This window comes from Rhinoderma darwinii, chromosome 2, assembly GCF_050947455.1.
Source record: "Rhinoderma darwinii isolate aRhiDar2 chromosome 2, aRhiDar2.hap1, whole genome shotgun sequence".
Classification (NCBI taxonomy): domain Eukaryota; kingdom Metazoa; phylum Chordata; class Amphibia; order Anura; family Rhinodermatidae; genus Rhinoderma; species Rhinoderma darwinii.
Genome location: NC_134688.1, coordinates 64,713,635 through 64,736,500, shown reverse-complemented (window position 1 = coordinate 64,736,500; position 22,866 = coordinate 64,713,635). Strand labels below are relative to the sequence as shown.

At 40.0% G+C, this 22,866-nt stretch overlaps 1 protein-coding gene across 7 annotated transcripts in view; it reads right to left on the bottom strand.

The window, feature by feature from the left end:
* The window catches only part of FRY (FRY microtubule binding protein), a 420,217-nt gene that overhangs the window by 97,974 nt on the left and 299,377 nt on the right, over positions 1-22,866 (bottom strand). For all 7 annotated transcript variants that reach the window (XM_075851697.1, XM_075851698.1, XM_075851696.1 and 4 more), the window contains 12 exons: positions 22,046-22,305; positions 19,995-20,181; positions 19,002-19,126; positions 17,984-18,041; positions 16,883-16,974; positions 16,598-16,770; positions 15,784-15,944; positions 15,274-15,384; positions 13,716-13,870; positions 7,910-8,009; positions 6,130-6,301; positions 447-703 (listed from right to left, as the gene is read on the bottom strand). In XM_075851697.1, the coding sequence (XP_075707812.1) occupies positions 447-703; positions 6,130-6,301; positions 7,910-8,009; positions 13,716-13,870; positions 15,274-15,384; positions 15,784-15,944; positions 16,598-16,770; positions 16,883-16,974; positions 17,984-18,041; positions 19,002-19,126; positions 19,995-20,181; positions 22,046-22,305 (1,851 nt within the window). The remainder of the gene's footprint in view (positions 1-446; positions 704-6,129; positions 6,302-7,909; positions 8,010-13,715; positions 13,871-15,273; positions 15,385-15,783; positions 15,945-16,597; positions 16,771-16,882; positions 16,975-17,983; positions 18,042-19,001; positions 19,127-19,994; positions 20,182-22,045; positions 22,306-22,866) is intronic.

The window sequence follows — 22,866 nt, the reverse complement described above, 5'->3', positions numbered from 1 at the left end:
AAGATCTTGTGTGTATTCAAACTCCCAAATAAAGCAATATCTCCCTTCTACCTGGCTTGACCAGTGGATATGTGTGTATTTGTGGGGACACTAATATTTGGTACCATACAAGGTCTCCATGAAAACCTTGCACGTGACAGAAATCACTACAAGAAATGTTATCAGAACCTGGCAGTTTTACAACAAAGGCTTTGGGCCTTCTTATGTCAAGGGATCATACTCCGAATATGAAGATAATAAAACACAGTTTTCACATTTTTAAGGAACTTAAAAGGGTCTTTTTACTTTTTCTTCTAGTAGTCACAATATTTTGTGCTAAGTGTCATGTAAGGGAAAAGTCTTTGCAGCCACAGAAAGGGGACTGCAGCGCACGTAAACCAGCCAGGCCTTCATAGGCTGTACACGTATGTGAAGAGGACACGCACCATATGTGCTGGGATTATTACCTTTGCAGTCATGTACATGAGATTATTAAGAACTAAGGAGGTGGCCTCTGGGGATCCCCATCCGTTTCCTTTGAGTCCAGAGGCGCTAATCGTTTCTCCATCTCTATCTGTGATTTCTTCTTCCGGGGTACTGGGGCTGGAGTCTGGAAGGAGAAGTCTACTGTCCACCATCTCAATGTTATGTAGCCATGGCAGCAGGTAGGTGAGCATGATCTGGCGTCCATTAGGATGAGTAGTTGGGAATCGCTGGCTAACTTCTGTTGTAGTAAATAAGAAATAGGTATTAGTGGCACATTATGGCAGCATGCATTGAAGTCTTCTCTTATATGCCTAGAAAATATGCCTAAAAAAAAGACCCGTATCAACTTGCACATGAGTAATGTAATCACTAGAAGATCACACAAAAGTATTTAGCAAGCACAATACACCTCATTTCAGTCAACATGCCAGTGTCCCTTTATTAAATTAAAATATGTTCAACATCAATCTCTTCTCAATTAAAGTGTATATGTTCCTCCTTAAATATTGTTTTACATTTACGAAATCTAAAATTAATGTACATAAACTACTTTGCATTATATATCTTAATCTGATTTTAAGTTACAGCCTGTATTATAGTCCAGAGCTGCATCACAATTCTGCAGACTTCACAGCTAAAACCTTCCAGCATTCTCTGCTTGTTCAGTATCTGTAAAGTTCTGTCGAGTGTTGTCTTTACACCAGGCCCTGTACAGTAATCTAATGAGGGAAAAACTAACTCTCCTACTGCAACAAAGCCACTAGAAGTCACATTTTGTCGTTTTGTTGCAGGGAATGTTGCAGTAGAACCTTGTAGCTATTTCAGTCTACATCTATGTTCACACTACGTTTTTACTATGCGTTCAGCAAATGCATCTATAGGCTTCAAGACCGAGGTTTGCCAGAAGAGTGTAGACCACACTTTTCATTACAAAGGGGTCCCTGGAAAAAAGTATATACCATGCCGTATACTGTTTTTTTCCCTCAATGGGAGTCGATGGATGACGTATGCAACCGTATGGTATAGGTCTGGGCTATACATTCAGTGCATTTTACCAGCATATGTGCTAAACGTAATGGAAAAAAAAAAAAAAGAGTGTGAAAAGACCCTTAGAAATAACCTGTAAATGTTATTCATATATTGTAATTGGAAAGAGTGTCTTAATTACAAAAAATGTGTAAGAGTAGCAAAGTGATTATATTTTAGCAACTAAAATATCATGGGTCATTTGTTTTCTTCAGTGGTGGCTGCTTGCTAGCTCTACTCTATTATGTCACAGCTACGACCAGTGATCGTAGCTTACCTGCATAGTACTATAAGATGGAAAAGGAAGCGAAGGAGTCAAACACACCACCTGGTTCATCAGTGTTTTTTCATGCCGGTCCATCCTTTCCTCATACTTTACACTGCAGCTATATGCACTCAGACTGGCTGCTATGTATAATGACAATCGCGGTAGGAAACCACCCCCCCCCTTCTTTGGATAGCAGCAGAGCCTCGGGGGTTAGAGAAGTCAGATTTAATGCATGCCTCATAGAGGAGGTCTTTATTTGTCCATTAGCTCTAATAGGGTATATGGACAGGGGTGGCCTTGATGAGAAAATCCCTTTAAGTACCACATTTACTCATTTGGGGGCTCACTTGGTTCAGCATTTGGGGCGGGCTAGATATCCACTTAAACCCCTTCCCGCACCGTACCATATATTCACGGCACTAGCAGGTGGTAGTTCATGAATAGCCCAGTAAATGTATGGTAGATGGCGCGGGCTCTGGAGCTGAACCCGTGCCAGCAGTGGCGGGTGTTAGCGGTTTAGAAGCCGTGGTCAAAAGCGGAAGATGAAGGCTCCTCACCTGCCTGGATACAACTAGATAACCAGAGAGATACTGGCCACCATAGTAGTTGTCAGCCAAACTAGTGTATACATTTTTGTTCGTTTATTTGTATTCAGAAATTTTGGGAAGAAAGCAAACGGCCAGAAACAGCCGTTTAACCTCTAGATGAACGATCGCTGGTTCAAATCCCTAGGGGACTAATAAAAATTGTAAAAAAGAGTTAAAACAAAGTTTTCAGCAATGAAAAAAAATAGGAAAAATATTAAAAAAGTAAAAAAAAAACAAAACACTTTACAGAAAAAATGGGAAAAGGTAATATAAAAAATAAAAACAATTAACAAACAATTGGTATCTCCGCATCCGTAAGTCTGAAGTATTACAATATAACATTAAAAATGTAATAAAAAGTGATCAAAAAGTTGTGTGTACCAAAATATGGTACCAATAAAAACTATAGCTCTTCCCGCAAAATAATAAGCCATCACACCGCTTAATTGACAAAAAAATGAAAACGTTATAGCTCTGAGAATGTGGTGTAAAAAAACAATTTTGCTTTTTAACAAATAGTTTTTTCTGTAAAAGTACAAAAAAATTTTAAAAAAATTGTTATCAACATAATATTTTGAGCCGCAGAATATAAGTTGAGTTCTCATTTTCACCGCACAATGAAAGCCATAAAATCCAAATCCAAAAATCGGAGGAATCTGTTTTTTTCCCCAATTCCACTCCACAATTTTTTTTTCAGTTTCCAATTACATTATATGGTACTTTAAATAATGCCAATACAAACTACAACGCCTCCCGCAAAAAATAAGCAGTCACACCGCTCCATTGGAAAAATGTTAAAAGTTATGGCTCTTGGAAGGCGGGAAGTGAAAAACAAAGTAAAAATGAGAACACAAAAAATGGCTTTGTCCTGAAAGGATAAAGGGGTTAAGTCAGTCAACCATCCATTAACAATGTGGCACAATCCCCATTTACAGAACACCACAACACATTTTTGTAGGGAACAAATTGTACCATGGCTATACTTGTTCAGACTTGATTTACGCATTCAGAACTGGAATTGAGAAACGGATGTTTAGAATGAATGCTATATTCTGAAAGCTTTTATCCACTGTTCAAAGAACATCTAAATAGCCCATATCATTTGGCTGTTTTACAATCCTCTTATTATGAGGCAATCAAAGCGGCAGCATTACTGGAAGTCATTTTAAACATTTACAAGAGAAAAGTTACTTCCAGTTGAAGTCATGTAAGCTAATAACTAGGACTCCCCTTGTTAAAAACAATACACAAAACAATCAATGATTATTTCATATTGCAATATTCAAATATCCAGAATTAGAAGGAGCTACAATTTGCACTTTTAGACAAATTAAAGGGGTTGTCCCGGAAATAACGAAAAAAAGAAAATCAAACCTAATATAGTACATGATAATGTAATTCGAACAACGCTAGAACCAGTCCTGTATCCTACATGGATCCAGAGATCTTCCTATTTATTGATCTGCTAGATTTTATTCAAGCTAGCAGCTCAGGGGGCGTGTCCTTTCTGCTGCAGCTCCTCCCCGCCTTGTCATAGCTTGTTTAGGCAGATTGTTCCGTTTCACTACCTCTGGTCCTCTCTAGGACAAGCTGTACAAATGCCCCCCCATTACATGTCTTTTTAGAGGGAGAGCCCAGCCCTATATAAGTGAAGAAGAGGGAGAGCCTGCAGCTTACACACAGTGAGAGGATGAGCAGGAGAGAGGAGAGCTCCATTCTGTATGTAAGCAGTGCTGTATGCAGGTTCTCTCTTTATCTAAGGCCTCATGCACACGACCGTAGTCATGTGCACGCCCGTGATTTCGGGTCGGCCGGCAGCGGACCGTCAGCCGCAAGCCGCCCACAAATCGCGGGCAATGCACATTTTCAATTAACCCGGACCGCAGAAGACGGCCGTAATAAGACATGTCCGTTCTTTCTGCGGTGCAGGCTCCCGGGCAATGTACAGACCGTAAAAACTACGTTCGTGTGCATGGCCCTATAGAAATGAATGGGGCCGCAATTCTCCCGTGGATTTTTGGGGGAATTGCAGCCGCAAAAGCACGTTCGTGTGCATGGGGCCTAAGCAAACTGCTGGCTCTCCTGTGTGTTCCTTATTTTGTGAGTCTTCATTCACACTACAAGTTGTGTTTCTGAATAAAAGCTTCTTCTCTACTACTTTACTGACAAGAAGAAAAGGTATTTCTATTGGCTGGTGGCAGGTGGAGAGTGGGACTGAGCATGTGCGTCCTCCCTCATTCAGCTCAGTAGGAAGATGTGCACATTACTACACAGATTGAACACCAGGGGGCGCCATTAAAATGAAGTAAAGGGAATATCTCAAAACTGGAGCATTTTTTTTTTAACATAAGGTAAATTACAAAACAAATACATTTTTAATGCTGAACTATACTGCAATAACTTTTACTAGTGCAACAGACACTTTAACCAACTAGCAACAGGTTTGCTTGGTGGAAGGGGGCACAATTTCTTCTGAACGGTCTTACTTTACATCAATATCATAAATCTGTAGCTTTTTAGCCGTTGTGAAACTACAACTTCCAGCATGACCCGAGAGCGGCAGGCTGTTCCAGGACGCAAAGAATTGTAGTTTCGCAACAAATTGAAGACCTCTGCTCTACGTACTGCAGTGCTATCCAGGGCAATGTTCCACTGGTGTGGAGGACTCCCAGTATTCACCTAGATCACCATGCAGTGATGTCAATTATTAAGCATCCTTCACAGCGTTTTTGACAAACATTTTTAGAGACTTATTTATTTTGTGATATTTTTTACATGTGTTTTCCAGGCATTTTAGTTCTATGAAGAACATGCAGAATTTTGATAGAAATTCTACTGACCTCAGAAACACCACAAATCAAAATGCTGTGTATGTAAACATTTTCCCAAGTTGTCGCTTTTATTATTTTAAACTTGATTATAAATTATAAGACTGTCAAATAAGGCGCTGTTCACACAGAGTGTTTTTGGCGCTGATTTTGACGCGGAAACCGCATCTGTAACAGTGTTATAAAACACCCAAAACCGCCTCCCATTTATTTTAACGGGCGGCAGAGGCTTTTCTTTCCGCTCGCGGGGAAAAAAAAACGACATGCTCGTTCTGTCTCTAACCTCCCATTGAAATCAATGGGAGGCAAAGAAAGCAATTTTTGGCTTTGCCTAAAAGAATTTTGAGGCAGATTTTTAGATAGAATAAAACACAAACATATAAAATGGCATGTAATAAAATCTTGCATCTGTTGCTCTGGCATCCAGTTTTTTTTTCTACAGTTGCTTATATAGCAGCAACATATTCACAGCGCTGTACAGTGACTGTCACCATTCCCAACAGTCCATGTCCCCAACTGGGCTTGTATTGTAATTTCCCCATCTCAGACACATACACGCACTAGGGCCAATTTATAAACCCACTGTATGAGTTTCAGTAGGTTTTCAAATTGTGGGAAGAAACCAGAGAAAACTCACGCGAACACGGAGAGAACATACAAACTTCATGAAGGAGGCCATCTTTGGTCATATTCTAAACCAGGACCCCAGCGCTGCAAGGTCATACTGATAATCAGAAAATGATGGCCCTACAAGTGCTTGGTTCTCCTGACAGAATATGTATGTGTTGGTTTGCTTTATGCCACCGTTTTCCATAACTATAAGGTAGACCACCTATGTTATGAACTAGCTACATCACAGAGGGCATCGAGCGTCTTGTTTCTCATCATATGGCATTCTTGTTTCATTATCCAGATAACACAAATATATGTATCCTGAGAAATAATTAAATATTACCTGAAAATAAGGGCAGAGTCAGCTCAGGATACATCCGTGCCAGCTCGTTGGATAACCGGATCAACGAAACACTATACAAGGGCGGCAAAACCCCATGTGTCCCGTACAGGATACTCCCAGGCTTCTGCTCCGCTACTTTCTTAGAGTAAACAAACAGCTTTCCCTCAAGGACCTACAGGACGAATACAAATATATTTCAATTATCTTGACAAATCCAATGTAAATGTGCGATCATTAGTCACTTAAAATATATATACAGATGTAGCAGAGCTGAATTTACCATTTCACAGATTACCTGCAGTCCAAAAGAAAATCAAAGAGACACTGCTATATTAGGAGTTGTGGCAGGAAATAAACTCAGCTCTGCTTCATCTGTATCTACTATTTTATACCCTTAGAAGTAAAATAAAATGGCACGTTATTCTTTATCCTAATGAGTATTAGGGTATGTTCACACGACAGCGTCCGTAACGGCTGAAATTACGGGGATGTTTCTGCCTGAAAACATCCCCGTAATTTCAGCCGTTACGTCATGTGCAGGCGATTGAACGCCGCGTCCTTTATGGACGTAATTGGCGCTGCTATTCATTGGAGTCAATGAATAACGGCTCCAATTACGGCCAAAGAAGTGACAGGTCACTTCTTTGACGCGGGCGTCTATTTACGCGCCGTCATTTGACAGCGGCGCGTAAATTACGCCTCGTGTGAACAGACAAACGTCTGCCCATTGCTTTCAATGGGCAGATGTTTGTCAACGCTATTGAGGCGCTATTTTCGGAAGTAATTCGGGGCAAAAACGCCCGAATTACGTCCGTAATTAGTGCGTGTGAACATACCCTGAATCCAACTTGCCCAACAACCAGTTAATGCGGCTGGAGGATTATTCAGAACTCGGACGCGGTCATCTTACAACTGTAATTATAAAGCCTTCAGTAATGAACTTTTTCATTCCAATAGGGTTTTTATGGAGCAAATGGTCATTTTGTAAAGCTGTCCTCATATGGCTAATTTTTAAAGAATCCACGACAGATATGAGGTTACGCTTTGGAATGGTTCCCATAGTCTAATAATATGTCTCATGTTTCTGTTCTTTTTTTACTGTGGGTAGAACAGTGACAAAATCATCAGAAACACCAGAACGGAAGCGTAATATAGATCAAATAACATTATACTGGCTTAAAAATAAAAACAACGAGGTAATACAAAATCTATTAAGACCTTGCCCTTGTTGGATACTGCAATAAGATCTTCTCCATTTACATTTTTTACAGGCCTCTGACCTTGTAAAGAAAGTAATTCATATTCAAGTAGTGGCATATATAGAAGAGAGGTAACCAAATAGCAAGGGTTAAAAAGGCGCCCCTCCATTATGGTGCTGGGTTTTGCTACTTGGGACAGAAGGGCCTGGTGTTTGTTTACCCCTCCAAGCCCTTTCCATGACCTTCGGGCCAATTCCTCACCCCCTTGTTTCATCTGGAGAAGGGAGATCTGCACAGGATCTTGCCATTCAGTAGTAAACGGGACAGAACAACCAAGGTGGGGCCCCCTCTCTCCAAGGTCAGCCCCTTATCTTTTTCCAATGATCAAAAATGCTCAATACGGCATGAGATTTTGTGATATAAAAAAAGGAAAGGACGGTGTTCCCCTTCATGTGGTTGGAGGAGAGCTAGAGATCTCCCTGACTGATATCCACGTGCCTATGGCTGCTCGAAGATTATTAAAAAACGGAAAAGAAGAGGGGACTGTATGTTAACTGTATTTAGTGACTTTCTGTACTCGCCTGCATTAGCTGCACTGATATTTCGTAGATTTCCCGGTTAGTGTCAGACGCTTTAAACAGAACGAGGTTCAGCAGAGTCACAATGTCAAATGGATAATTCCTAAAAAAAAAAAAAGGAAGGTGGAACATTTTTAAGAAAAAGACAAAACATTTTTATGCAAATGATAATTTAAACCGGCTGCCAAGCGTGATACACCCTAAGATAATAGCAGCAATAAGCCAACTAAATAATATTACATTTGCCGGGGGTCACATTAGTTTGTCCTTTTGGATGAGGCTCATTAATCTTCCGCCTCCCAATGTTCCCAAGAATCCCATAATCCTTGAATTTAATTTCTCACTTTCCAATAATAAAGCAGTTTTCACGGTGTAACTCGTGGACAGCGCTGCATTAGACAACAGCAAATATCTGAGGTATTAGACAACAGCAAAAATCTGAGGAATCCTCAAAATTTGGCATCAACAGAATAAGTGAACTGGACTTCTATCAAGGAAATCTTCCAAACTGAAGACAGTCTTGGCAATAATTCTTTGCTCTACTCAGCGACATGCAGAAAAACTTTTCGTTGATAAAAATTTTTTGGGGGAACAAGCATTTTCCCTAAATGTTAAAGGGGTTTTCCCATCTCATAAAGTGATGGCATAACACAAAGATATCTAATAGAAGAGAGAAGCAGCACAACCACTTTGACCCAGCCAAATTCGAGGATACTCCGCAGTATGAGGTCCAGGTAGAAGGACTTCATGTCGCATAGAATGTACAGGGAGACTGCGACACTATTAGTTAAAGAGGTCATCTTTTATTGACCAAACATTTGCGACGTTTTGGCCTACAAGAATCCTCTCAAGCAAATACACATTGTGATTCTCCAGTATTTGGAGAAAGTGGCATCACTTATCTTAATCAATCCAATTAAGTCACCCTTCACATCACATTTATTGCTCCCGATTAATACGTTACATGTAGTATATTACTGATGCCTAATAATGGATGCCATTATAGTGAATGGTAACGGATACGGATACCATTATAGTCTATGGGTGACGGATGCCACTATTAGGCATCCGTCACAGGGATCCTTCACTCATAGACTAATAGGATATCCGTTTAACATATACATCATGAAAAGCTATTGAAAAGCACATGACTTATATGTTAAATGTATACCTGTGACGAGTGCCATACAGTGGGATACGGCACCTATAGGCTCCCATGTTATAAAAATAACCTATATACCGGCATTATAAGCTTTTTTTTGCATGATCCCACAGTGTACAATAGTGTAGTCTGCTACGCTACTCCATACCACAAAAAAAGTATACGGATGTATACCAGCACGACGGAGGCCAAAAGGACAATTTTGTCCTCCTTCGGGCTAATGGAAAACTATGGAAGCATGTACACTGAAGGTTTCCCCATCTAGAGGAATGAACGTGATGTGAAGGGAGCCTAATCCATTAGTACAAACAGTGTTATATTATATGTTTAGAGAATAAAACATGTGGATATTCCATCCCTTCATGATCAGTCTGGATCCGACTGCAGGGGACACACCAATCCAGAGAATGAAGGGAGCGCAGCGCTGGTTTAGTGCTGCATCTCCTTCACCAGCACAGCAGCATTACTGCCCACCGACTGTGCAGGGAACTGCCGTATGGCCACATTCACCGACAGTCGGACCCCCACGATCATGAAGTGACGGTATATACTAGAGGTATCCGATGGAAAATCCCCTTTAAAGCTAACTGGCAACGTGTGCACATAGCAAAAAGACATGCCCTCCCAGCACTCACCATGGAACTGTATCGAACATGACCGTAAATTTTGCCATACACATGATAGCTGTTGGCCATACGCTCACCCAGCTAACAGTGATCTCCCCTCCATATACATGTACACTTTGCATAGTGTGCATGTTTTTTCAATAGGAAAGAAGGGGACATGCCGCTTCCAGACACTTCTGACAATGGCTTATTACCGGTCAGAACAAAGGATCAGGCGTGGTGAAATCCAACACGTCCAATACTCGTTTCCTCTGACATCTGTTATTAGAGGACAGTCATACACATTATCGTGAGGATTCACCAATAATAATCTAATATGTATATCTAGTCTAATAATGCATGATACAATGCTCAGGGTGGCTCATGAGGGCAATGTTGGGTTGTCATATTGTCTTGGCCACCATAACCTTCTATTGTGGCCTAACCGACGACACCAGAGAATCTCCGGAACAGCAGCATTTAGGTAAATGACTGGTCAAAAGCTGAATTTTCAGTTTTCGAATGGAGGATAGAACAGTTTACGAATATGAAAATCTGTCCCCAAAACGTCACTGGACATGCCTTAAGGCTATTCTTATTCGATTGTATCAAACACGAATTTACCATGTGTCTATAAGAAAATTATTCTGATGATAAAATAATATCTGGATATGTCTTGATGAATAAAATGTTCCAAAAAAAGAAAAAACTATTTCAGAATACTTATCAGATCAGAGATATATTTGTACATCTATGGCCATCTTTACTCATTTCTCTTTAGTCTACAGTATGCCACTAATATGTCCCCATCTTTTTTTTAAAGCTTGTATTGTTTTTTTGTTTGCCGGTTACCTTGAACACAACTGTGGAAAATAAGGTCACTAGTTTCTTGAGGATTTAAAACACAAAGTTTTCATACTGTGACCAGGAGGTTTGGCATTAGAATTATAGTAGAAGGCCAAATAGAAAAAGAGGAATGTATGACCCAATAGCCTATAAAACATTGGAACTTCATAAACAGAATTAACTGCGGGAATTAGGCGTCTGTAAACAAGAACACTATATAGAAGCAATGCTCTCAATGTCTGCTAGCTAGTCCACATCCAAGTACCCCACCTTGTTAAGCGACCTTGCATCTTTTTTATTTGATGACCTCACTTTTTCTTATTGTATTGACTCTTTACCTTGGTATTTAGTAATTATTCACCCAACTAGGACAAATAATGGGTAAGACAAGATTTTTGTAGACGTCTTCGTAGCTCTTGATTAGGTCTCTATTCATACACAAAAGTTTCTCATACATAAAATCACAGTCTATTTGGAAGCCTGTATTGATTTACTACATCGTATATTAAAATATATAAAAAAGGATGGTGTGTAGGTTAGCTGAACATCATTATATCAATATCTTTGATATTGATATCGGTCTCCCATACTTAGCATTGGTCAGGGCATGGTCGAGTACCCAATTACAAGTACATATTTTACAGTTTTTTTCCTATGCGTATCGAAGAACCTTGCCAGGTGCAAGCAATGCCATTGTAAAACATGGCGGGCCATTCAAATGATAATTAGCAGCTCTCCGATCTGAGTGGGGTACCCCCTTTATGACGTCTATATGCCCTAATAGGGTATATGCAAAGGTCTTGTCTTTGTGAGCTAATCCTGTTAGCGGTGGACTATTAAGGTATGTTCACACGGCAGCGTCCATTACGGCTGAAATTACTGAGCTGTTTTCAGGAGAAAACAGCTCCTGAATTTCAGACGTAATGTCATGTTGCAGGTGTTTTTCGCAGCGTCCATTACGGACGTAATTGGAGCTGTTTTTCTATGGAGTCAATGGAAAACGGCTCCAATTACGTCCCAAGAAGTGATAGGCACTTCTTTGACGCGGGCGTCTTTTTTACGCGCCGTCTTTCGACAGCGGCGCGTAAACAAATGAACGTCGGCACAGAACATCGTAAAGCCCATTCAAATGAATGGGCAGATGTTTGCCGGCGCATTGGAGCCGTATTTTCGGTTGTAATTCGAGGTTAAAACGCCCGAATTACGTCTGTAAATAGGGTGTGTGAACCCAGCCTTAGGGTGCCTGCTGTAGGAAAAATGTGTGACCACCAGCACTTTAGCCTGGCGATTGCAGTTGTTTACTGGGGGGGTTTCAGTTGATCTCCAGCATGTTCTTAAATAATACACAATTGCAAGTCGCTGGCTTTTACTGTCAGAGGATTTGATGTTTTTGTTGTTACAGGTGTCCATAACGCGGTAAGTTGGACCCATATACTTGCATTACATGACCAATCTTGTGTGTCGTATAAGAGGTACTATACACACTAGAGGAACGTCAGTGAAATCCCCAGATTTCAGGAGGACTGTATTGCGATTGGCAGAAAAAAAAACACCAATAAAAAAACATCTTCTGAGGACAAAAACAAAGACAACCGGTACACACAAAATATCTGGACACCTGTAGATTAGCACCAGTTTGTGCAGCACTTATTGTGGGAACTGTATTGCCGAGGCTTTTAAGATTACGTTATTCTGAGAATTTTTACCTCATGAAATAATATTATTCCACCCGCATATTAATAGCTCTACAAGCTGCTTTTTAGAAGCCAGTGATAAGAGGACGTCAGCTGAGGCAGATTAAGCTTCCCTGTGACTCTCCGGAATGCTCAGTCACTGGGAAATCAAAATAATCAGGTTCCCAAATTGTAACCGGACCCTTTTCTAGAACAATCTGCCCGGCCTCATCAGCACATGCATAGACGGAAACAAAGAGAGGTCAAGTTGAAAAGGACGTTTAAGTGCATTTTCTCTTCAGGAACAATAAGCCCTGTAAAGTTAGCAATGCATTTTGAATAGCCATTAGTTGTATATGGAAATAGAAAACTCCTATAAAACGCCATCAGCACAGTTCTGTAGAGTCAAGTTTTACAAGACAAGCTTTATATTACTGGTCTGCAATTTGAGCTGTAAGGACATACTGGGATTTGTAGTTTCTGAACCACAGTTTGCATTGACAATTGCTTTAAAACTCAAAAAGAGGCCAAAATGCCTAAAGAAACGTTCAGTTTTATTAACCATTCCGGTATGGCACTAAAGGTGGAATACAAAGGGAGACAAAGAACAAGTGGTGCAGGGGAGCTACATTGCCTTCTGTTAGTAAATACTGGTCCTAGTGCTAAAAAAGTAGCAAACTTTTCTGGTCTACATCTCTGTTCACATTTGCGTCGGAGGGTCATCGGATAGATACCACAATGCAACCCTGATGGATCTTATTGTATGTCAATGATATGGGCACCTGTAGTTTGCATCATATCACAGATCTCATCCACGGGAATGTCCCATCTAAAAAAGTAATGGGGTACTGCACTCACTTGATAGATGAAATGAAATGTTTTATCCAGATAGGCAACGTTTCGGGTGCACACAGCTTGAGAAAGGCTTTGTGTAGCCGAAATAGCACATGCCTCGATTAAACCTATAATTGCATCTATCGAGTGCAGTACTCCATTACTTTTTAGATCTTGAATAGCGTTGTGGCTATTGTTATGAACAGAAGCCACAACGCAAGTGTGAACATAGCCTTAGGCTCTGTTCACATTTGCGGTGGTGCCCCGTCACATTTAACGTAAAGAAGAGGGCAGCATGCAGCCCCAATCTTGCTGTGAAAATGGAAAAAACCAGGACGTACTCGGATGGCCCCCAGTATAAGTCAATCGGTCTCTCGGGCACTTGTAGTATGTGTCGTAAGATGGATCTGACACTACATTGTGGCTTCTGTTATAAACATGAGCCACCAAGCAGATGTGAACAGAGCCTTACTTGAATTAACATGGTAACTTTTTTGAACACCATAAATGCGGTCAACTTTTTATGGGAAGAACCTAATAATATTGGATAGATCCACTACAATATAAACTAAATTTGTGAAAGCATTTGCATAATAGAGATGATTATATGTATTCTTTATGCTATATATTTTGGATATATTGTTTTTTTATCCAAGTAAAAATTGAATGCGTAATATTCATTGTAATACCTGTTTCCACAAACAGTTGCAATAGCCTTGAAACACCCGGAAGCAAGCTGGTAGGATCCGGTGTAGCAGCGATCAATGGCCCAGTTAAAGAGATTAATTTGGTCAGGATTAAGTTCCAGCAACAACACGACCACTTCACAGCCAAGCTGGTGCACCTAGAAAGACGATGACATGGAAATAGCCAGTGAATTATTTCAGCTATTGCACTAGAAGTCATGAAGAAACAAAGGGAATGACTTCAAACTTCCCAGGAGATTGTCTAGAAAAAGAGTAAACATTTTAGAGCAATCTGCCAAAATTGAGATGAGGAACATTGCTGTACACAGCAGAAATGAAGAAGCAAACACGTAATACCCGCAGCTGGAGAGATTTTTTTCACAGCTATTGGACATAGAAAGGCGATGCCTGAAGTCATTTGTCCAGTTAATGATTTATCACCTAATGATAGCTTGCAGAACTATTGTTTAGCCATAAGCTTAAAATATTTGTTATTCTAAAAGTGAATGTCCAATTGTGGTCTTCAAACTATGTGTAGGTCATGACCTCTGACATATTTGTTTGCTCTATTAGGGTATGTGCACACACACTAATTACGTCCGTAATTGACGGACGTATTTCGGCCGCAAGTCCCGGACCGAACTCAGTGCAGGGAGCCGGGCTCCTAGCATCATACATATGTACGATGCTAGGAGTCCCTGCCTCGCTGCAGGACAACTGTCCCGTACTGAAAACATGATTACAGTACGGGACAGTTGTCCTGCAGCGAGGCAGAGACTCCTAGCATCGTACATAAGTATGATGCTAGGAGCCCGGCTCCCTGCAGTGTGTTCGGTCCGGGACTTGCGGCCGAAATACGTCCGTCAATTACGGACGTAATTAGTGTGTGTGCACATACCCTTACTGGGTGTTTGACTGCTTTTTAGCCTCAGGGCACAATTATAAGCAGTAACACCAGCTTAGGGCCTGTTCACATCAGCCTTGTCTTTACGTTGAGGGGTTCAGTCTGGTTAACCCCTCAATGGAAAAGGGGCTTTAGGTTCCATTTGCATCACCATTGATCTCAATGGTTACGAAAACTTTGCTAATGGTTTCCGTTTGTCCCCTTTGTGAACGGGTTCCGTTGTTTTGACGGAATCAATAGCGCAGTCGACTGCTGATGTGAACAGGGCCTTAGGTTACATTTTTTAAAAGGAGTCTGAGGTTATCTGAAATCCACTCTGTCTCAGGCTTCTGCTATGTCCCTCTCTAAAGCTGTGATCCTGCACCTCTGCCTCTTCGGACTGGCTGCTGTGTGTAAGCACAAGCTCATCATAAGCTCTACAGGGAGTCCGTGCACTAGTTTCAATTACATGGTCAGAAGGACCATAAACCACAAGCAACTAAATCACCAGTGAGAAAAGAAAAAAAAAAGACGAGCAGGTAACTTGCACCCATATATTCAGACAACTGAACTATAGTAAAGGGATGCTTTCTGGAGATTCACTTCAGCCATTATTTTTTGTGTCGAGTACAATACAACATTTTGCCATTACTCATGTACAGTATTATCATTACTTACTCTCATGTCCTGACAAGCCAGGATGTTGTCCAACCATTTGTAAAGATATCCATCAGGAGACAAGCCCACGTTGTCAAAAACTGGACCACAGCAAAGAACAGCGGACATAGCCTGGCCAGATACATAGAATCAAAACAAATATATGCGTAAGAGACTGGTAAACTGGATCCCTATTAAAGCGTACCTTCACTTTCACCGGTCTTCAGTCATTGAGACTGTGGAAAGATAGCATCCACGAGGTATGTGAGCTAAAATTCCCACAAGATGCTAGCATGGGGCACATTGCTGGCCAAGACTTTGGCCGGTGTGAAAGGAGGTGCCAACTCACACACCCCCATTCATGCCATCTTCTGATGATTTAGTTGATTTACCTGCGAGCCTCTAGAAAACCACATATAATATTTCTTGATATCAACGAAAAATTTCACTCTTGTAGATCAGTATCCAGAAAAAGAAAATAAATACTTCCCTAGATAGAGATAGGAATAACATTAAGACCTTGCAATTCACCTTTAGCGCACAGTATTGATATCTTGTGATCTGATGATTTCGATCACTGTAACGGTCCAGAGGGGTGAACATAATACTGAAGGGTCCAGCCCACTGGCTGAACAGGATGAAGAGATGGTGACGCAAACTTTGCTGCGGGAACAAAAATCTCCGGTGGTGAACTAGAAGTAAAATAGAAAAACACACAGTTCAATCAATGTATTTTAATAATGTCCACAAGTAAGAGGCAATGTCTAAATATCAACAATACAATTGTCAAGTCATTTATTAAAGGGAAGGGCAGCCATTATTGTTCCAGTGCGTCTGAAATGAAAATGAATCATGTATGTAAATAGTCTTATAGTCAAAATCCCTATTTTGTGTTTACAGCTCCTATGGAGACCCATGTGTCTCCATAGTAACAGATTACTAACAATCCTTGTGTAGTCTGATCCTGCAATCCCACTCTCTTCCATTTATCCTCCAAGACAGAAGTGGGGGCCACTTAGAAGGGAGTATGACTGCAGGATCGGACTGCACATGGTTTGTATGTAGTATTTTGTAATGGGGACACATAGGTCTCCAAAGGAGCTGTAAACTTAAAACAATAGATTTTTTTTTTGTTAAAACTATTTGCACAGTTGTCTCATTTGTCATTTTAGACACATTGGAACAATAAGAAAAATTGATACAGAGCTGGACTTCCCTTTAAGTCAAAATGTTCAAGGGCCTTGCCATAAGCAAAACTGAACATGCTAAAGAAATGATAAATTAATTGTAAGACATACTAAAGAAAAAAAATAAACAAGCACTACCCTCCAAACAACGGCCATACCTGGCACACACTGGATCAGATTGGCAATCATAGCACTGAAATGGGCTCGAATGTCTTTAAGAATTTCAACTTCCTTGTCATTTTCAGCTTCCAGAAGCATCCGTGTAAGGTCCACGTACTCCAAAAACAATGCCCCAAGAGCTAATGTGTCCCTTTCTAAGGCGCCATTAGTACTTTAAAAAAAAATTTAAATAAAAAAAAAAAAGAAGAAAGCATTAAAAGAAAGAACGGATTGTGGAAGATTTTTTTTTAACATAGATTTGTGATAATAATAATATAACCTACTTGTCACTTATAACACCAGCATCGGCCAGTAACTCGAATATCCTTAACAGCTGCAACCTCAGCAGGTCTCGCCGCTCTCGCCTTTTCTTGTTCTGGCAGGCAAACAAGAATTGGTAAAATGGTAATATATGCAAAACTATCAAGTGCACTAGCTTATTGACGTGTATTATTTTACCAGTACATTATATAAGGCTGGGAGAGGGGAATCACTGTCCTCTTAGCTTTTAAGAACTCAGAAAGTCAAGCATGGAGATTTCCATTGAGGAGAGAAGTTTTTACGGAAGGTTGTTTGGCCAACACGATGCTAGTCAGATGTTTTTCCCATCTAGAGCTTGGTGCAGAAAAATAATACGGGAGTTTTTGAGCTCTGGTTGACTACAAATCTCACATAGAGATTTGAATGTGTTACAAGTTTACTTGTAATACATTCATGGATGTGGGGTACATGCGAATTCCTGCTAATGTCATTCACACATAAGTGTGCAAATGTTTCTTAAATTTCTCAGAACTAGCAATATGCGAGATATTGTAATGGCCATGGGAAAAGATATTCTCTGGACCTTCTGTCTGTAATTCTTTAAAGGTATAGCATATTTGCCTACCCTCCCGGATTGTGCGGTGGACTGAAAAAAATGGTGAGATCTTTTAAACGCTTACTTTATGAGGGCACTGGGCCTGGTCCACTTCAAGAGCATTGTGGAACTATTTATGGGGGCACTGTTTAGCTGGCACTATGCAGGGAGGCCCTGTTAATGTCGGTAGTTTCTCTAGGGGTCTGACCAGTATTTAAGTGTGGCCAAGCAAAAAGTTTTTCACGGTATGCTTTGTGTGTTGCATCTAGACTGTTCCTGAAACATGCCCTCAACCAATGTAGATAGAATTTATTTTTGGTTTTGCTAAAGCAGCTCTACAATGTGAGGACCCTATCAAATATCTCCATGTATCTCGACTCCTGGACCCTTCTGAGTGTGACATTATTAAAAGAAAAATGAACTTTTTATAGGGTTCAACTAACCAATAATTTGGAGATATTTTAAAAGCATATGTTACACTGTATACTATGTAAATGATCATTTGAGCATTTATTGCATCTAGACTAACCTCCGGTCTCCGTTCCAAAGCTTCTTTCATTAGAGGGTGAAGTTCTTCCACCAACTCCCTATAAAAACAGTTATTTGTCCATTTTAACCAAACACAAACACAGCACCGAGCATGGAACAAGCACAAACAATGACTATGATAAACTGGATACTAAATTCTAGGTTATTGGCCGGTATAATAGAAAGTTTAAACTAATGACCATGCTTAGTATTTCTGTCTTAGCTCTGTGTATTTTAATTTTTTTTTATATAATTGGCAGTCGGTGATTATTGTTGGCATTGGATGTGACAGAAATTTGGCTGTGCAATATCTCAAGGCAGCACAAATAAGTATCTCGGGCTAGAATAAGTCTAGAAAATTAGTCAAAAACAAAGAAAGCAGTGGATTAATACAATTTACAGTCGAAAAGGGCACAACAACTATGGATGATTTTTTCCCTAATTGGCATCTCTAATTATTATCTACTTGGATGCTGGAGTAAGGGAGTCACGGCCATTTTGTTTTGCAGCTATGACCCTCTACAATATTAGAAAACAAAGTAGAGTACAGATAGAATTTTAGTTTAATACGAAAAGTGGCACATTTTTGGTGAAATGCATTAACGTACGATTAGTACAGAGCACAGATAAAAATAGAATCCAAAACAAAGCATTTATGATTCTGTGTATTTAAGTAAAAAATGTTTGGGGACATCTCAGTATCTATTAAATCAGCATTGTGAGACGATCAGCAAAGTCCAATATTTCATAAAACTAAGGATTACATCTAGGCAAAGTGGATGACGTATTATGGATGTATTCTTCCCTAGAATTGATGCTAGGGCAGAATATCTCCGCAATATGGTGCCATATGGAGACATGGGCAGCAGGCAGTGCATACAGCTCTGTGCCTCAGTACAGACTCTGTGTACATAGCCAAGGTCTACTTAACTGCAAAACTGCCAATCAGTAGAAGAAGATATATGGCCAAGATGTACTAGACAACAATATACTACATAGAGTTCACACATCTGTCATACCTGAACACTAAAGCATTTGTTCTCCCAAAACCCAGCACAAGAGACTCTGTAATTTCTATACTCTCCAGTCTCATCATAGGAACCAGTTGTTTAAGGAGGACACCAATTGAAGGGGTTCCAATGATCTAGGAAAGAAAAAAAAAAGCCTTCATCATTTCATGTCTGGCATGAGGAAAGATATAGTGGTGTTTTTAAGAAAAGGAAACTGAAGCCCAGATATATAGTTTTTATGTTCTATTGTTCATGTTGCTCAGGCATCAGGAGATCCACCTCTCATACACACAAGATTCTTTGACATAACATTTGTCTCCCCTGTGATTGGTTTAAACCAATATATGACCTACATGAAGTGTAGAATTAATGCTCTTTTTATTTGTTCTAGAAAGAACCAACCTGAATTGTAGATAAATGTTTAACCAGCTGACCCAGATCATCAATCCAGTTGACCAAGTGTGTAAAACAGTGATGACCAACTGGTGGGTTTCATGTGTCTGCTGTATGTCCCTGGCCCCAGGGAAGGCAGCGTTATACGGTGCATTGCCTTCCCCATGTTAATTATTGGGAAGAACGGATCCTGCGGTGGCACAAAGCACAGAAGCACTGTTTACCAAGACCACGAATAAGGCTGTATATGCGAGTCATGCATAACCCTTGTCCCTGTCCTTGCAGAATGAAATTTGCAGCCCTTTGATGGATTTCAGGGCCACATCTGTTGCCCCCATTATTATATTGATTGACAATCACTTATATAAAACATTCCAAGTCTGATACTTTAGTCTCTTTACCGGATCATTCATTAAGGATGACCATAAGAAGGAAACTATAGTTAGTTTGCTAGAAGTTTGTCAAACCAATGAATGGTTTAGTCCTTTAATTCAGCCTTCATTGCCTCTAGTTTCCAAGTTTAGTCTCAAACTTACTAAAGTTCAAGATCCTACTAGTAATCGGTAACTTAAATGCATGTTTTTTTTGCATGACCAAAAAACACCCTACCTTGTTATCATAGCTGACCGAACCATCAGGAGTCGTTGCCATGATCTCAGGAGTAGATGCGCGTAAGTGACCAGGACTCATAATACTTGGTCTCGCCACTCCAAAACAAAGAATAAGATAGTTCCTCCATAGTGTAACATAATTGTCGCCACTGGCTGGACTAGTTTTCTTTGCGTTAATCGGGCTACTGTAAGAAGAAAAAAGTATACAGATTATTAAGAGATTAAATTTCTCCAAATGACACACATGTATGATAAACCACAGAGAACCAAATTCACAGATGATGCTTTGATGCTGGGCCAGCAGAATATACTGGGGGGCATTTGTTAAAACTGGTACAAGGGAAAGGTGAGGAGCGGCCTATAACAACGAATTAGGCTGTTGCTTCTATGTAGAAAAGGACGTCTGAAAAACGAGTGCTGTGATCTTATTGCTTACTTATTTATTGGCAGACTTTTAATTCTCTAGCAACATATTAATCCAAGAGGAAATCTTAGAATGTTTAGAGGAGGAATGAAGGATTGAAATAACTAACTTGGCCCCTTTTAGTCACATTGAAAGACCTGGCTTACAACCAGACAAGACAGACATTGATGCTCTGAAATTCCACCAATTATATAAAGGGATGTAAAGACGGGCCTTTCAGATTGGAGTTCCCTGAGCCCACCAGAAGAAATAATTCTGAGGGCCCAATATCCTCCAGAACGTGTACAGGTCCACTTATAATTGCATTGTAAACTTTGTTGTTGTCCTTGCACACACAGGACATAACAAAAAGTTCAAATAGGTTATTGGCGAGTCAACCCATAAGCGTGCGTCAAGTCTGCTACAAGTATGGGAAGAAAAAGGAAAGAAGTAACAGAGGAATTTTTTTTACTACTACTTGTTTCCGGGGGTATTGGATTAGAGGAGTGTCACGGCACCCCGGTTGGAAATAACTGTAATAAGAAATAGACCTTAAAAAGTTATTGACTCCAAAGTTATTTCCCAATTGCTTTGTCTTCAGCTGGACCTTTGGGGTCCAATATGTCAGAGACTGGGCCCACCAAAAATCCTCTGGTACTCTGGGCAAGTCCGACTCTGCATTTAACGTCTATAGTAATGTAATGATCATCCTTTCCACCATAAATACTCACATATTATGAAAATATTTATAGAATTATGTTTAGTTAATTATAAACTAGATCTGTAATTTCGCCAATTTCTATCAAGGGGACAGTGCACACCCTGACTGACTGCCTCTTCCCATACAGGATGAGGAACACCATGTGCGGTATAAAATATATTTTCCCTGTAGACTGCACTTAACTCTGCAGTATGTCTCGATGCTGTAGTGACAATTATTACATTTCACAGTGTGTTAGCTGTTTTTAATGGAGATCTCAAGAACAACCAGTACTTGAACAGAGTTATAAATAAAAGACAAATCCGCTTAATGAGACCCAAGAAAAGGAAATTATTTTTGTAATAGTACAATTAAATTATTTATGACTTTTGGTATTATTCTGGGAAAGAGAAAATGAAATACTTGTAATTAACTAGGAATCACGAAAAATAGAAAAACACTTGTGATGTTTTTGTGCTCCACTACTACGGAGCCCCAGTAGTCCCAACTGTTCTTTTTCCTAAACATCACATCTATGAGTATAGCAATAAACAAATGAGCAGTAATGGGGTTAGCAAGAAGGATTTTATTTTTATAAAGAACTTCCATACCCAAATATATCATTAGTAAAATCTGATCAATAACAAGATGGGCAATGGCATGGTTTGAATTTTTTGGCCCACTTTTCTTCGGTGAACACCAATCAATCTGTAGCTGTGGACAGAGATAAACTAGTTGCTAGGGATACAAGAACAGCGAGTTCCTAGCAACCAGGTCTTCAACCCAAGGCCAAAAGTAGCGCTGAGCTGAGGGCAGAGGATGGATGAATAGACTTGGCAGGACTCGTACCTTATTCTTCTCCATCTCTTATTGCCATATTAATCAGATTTTTATTAGCTACATCCATCTCCCATAATTCAAATATATAGCGTCATGTCCTACTTACTTAGGGTCCACCAGTGGCATAAGAAGTTGCAGTCTTGTGAAAGCATAGGGCCACGCATAGCTGAGAGCTGTAGGACAATGTTTTGGTAGGTTCTCTTGTCTAAGAAATGTGAAGAGGCAGAGAACCCATGGGTCCTTTACAGACTGTGCAAATATCCACACATGAGAAGGGCTTTTTACATCGTAATGGCTATTGACAAGGACAGCATTCCACTCCACCAACCACTGTAGGTCCACATTGTGAGTAAATGGCAGGGCAGCCTAGTAAAGCAAACGTTTTATTCATGAAATTCACTTTTTAGGTAAAACAACAAAGAGCAATAAAATGCACACACAACACTACTGTAGCATTGCTATTTAGGAGGGTTGTATAATATATACACATGGGGCTATAGATGTGATAAAAGGATGGGGTTAACATTTCTAAAAAATAAATATATTATATATATATATATATATATATATATATATATATATATACTCCTTCCCAATTCTGACTTGAGCAAAGATTGCTGGGCCGGGGGGAATTGCTACAAAAGCTATTATACATTTGCTTCATGTCCTGCTCCGGTGACCATGGAGGCGCCTATAACATGGGCAATTTGAGAGAATTACAAATGTCCGTGCTGCAAACCCCAACAACAGTGAAGTTTTACTTTAGGTATTTTACAGCGCAGAAATTTTAAGTCAACAGAATGTACAGAAAGAATAGTACAATGTGCAAGCAGCTCTTGAGCAACTAGTCAAATGTAGAGCTTGGTAAACCTGTTTAATGGGTATCATGGATTCCTCCTAAGCTTCACATTAATCGACATATAAGGG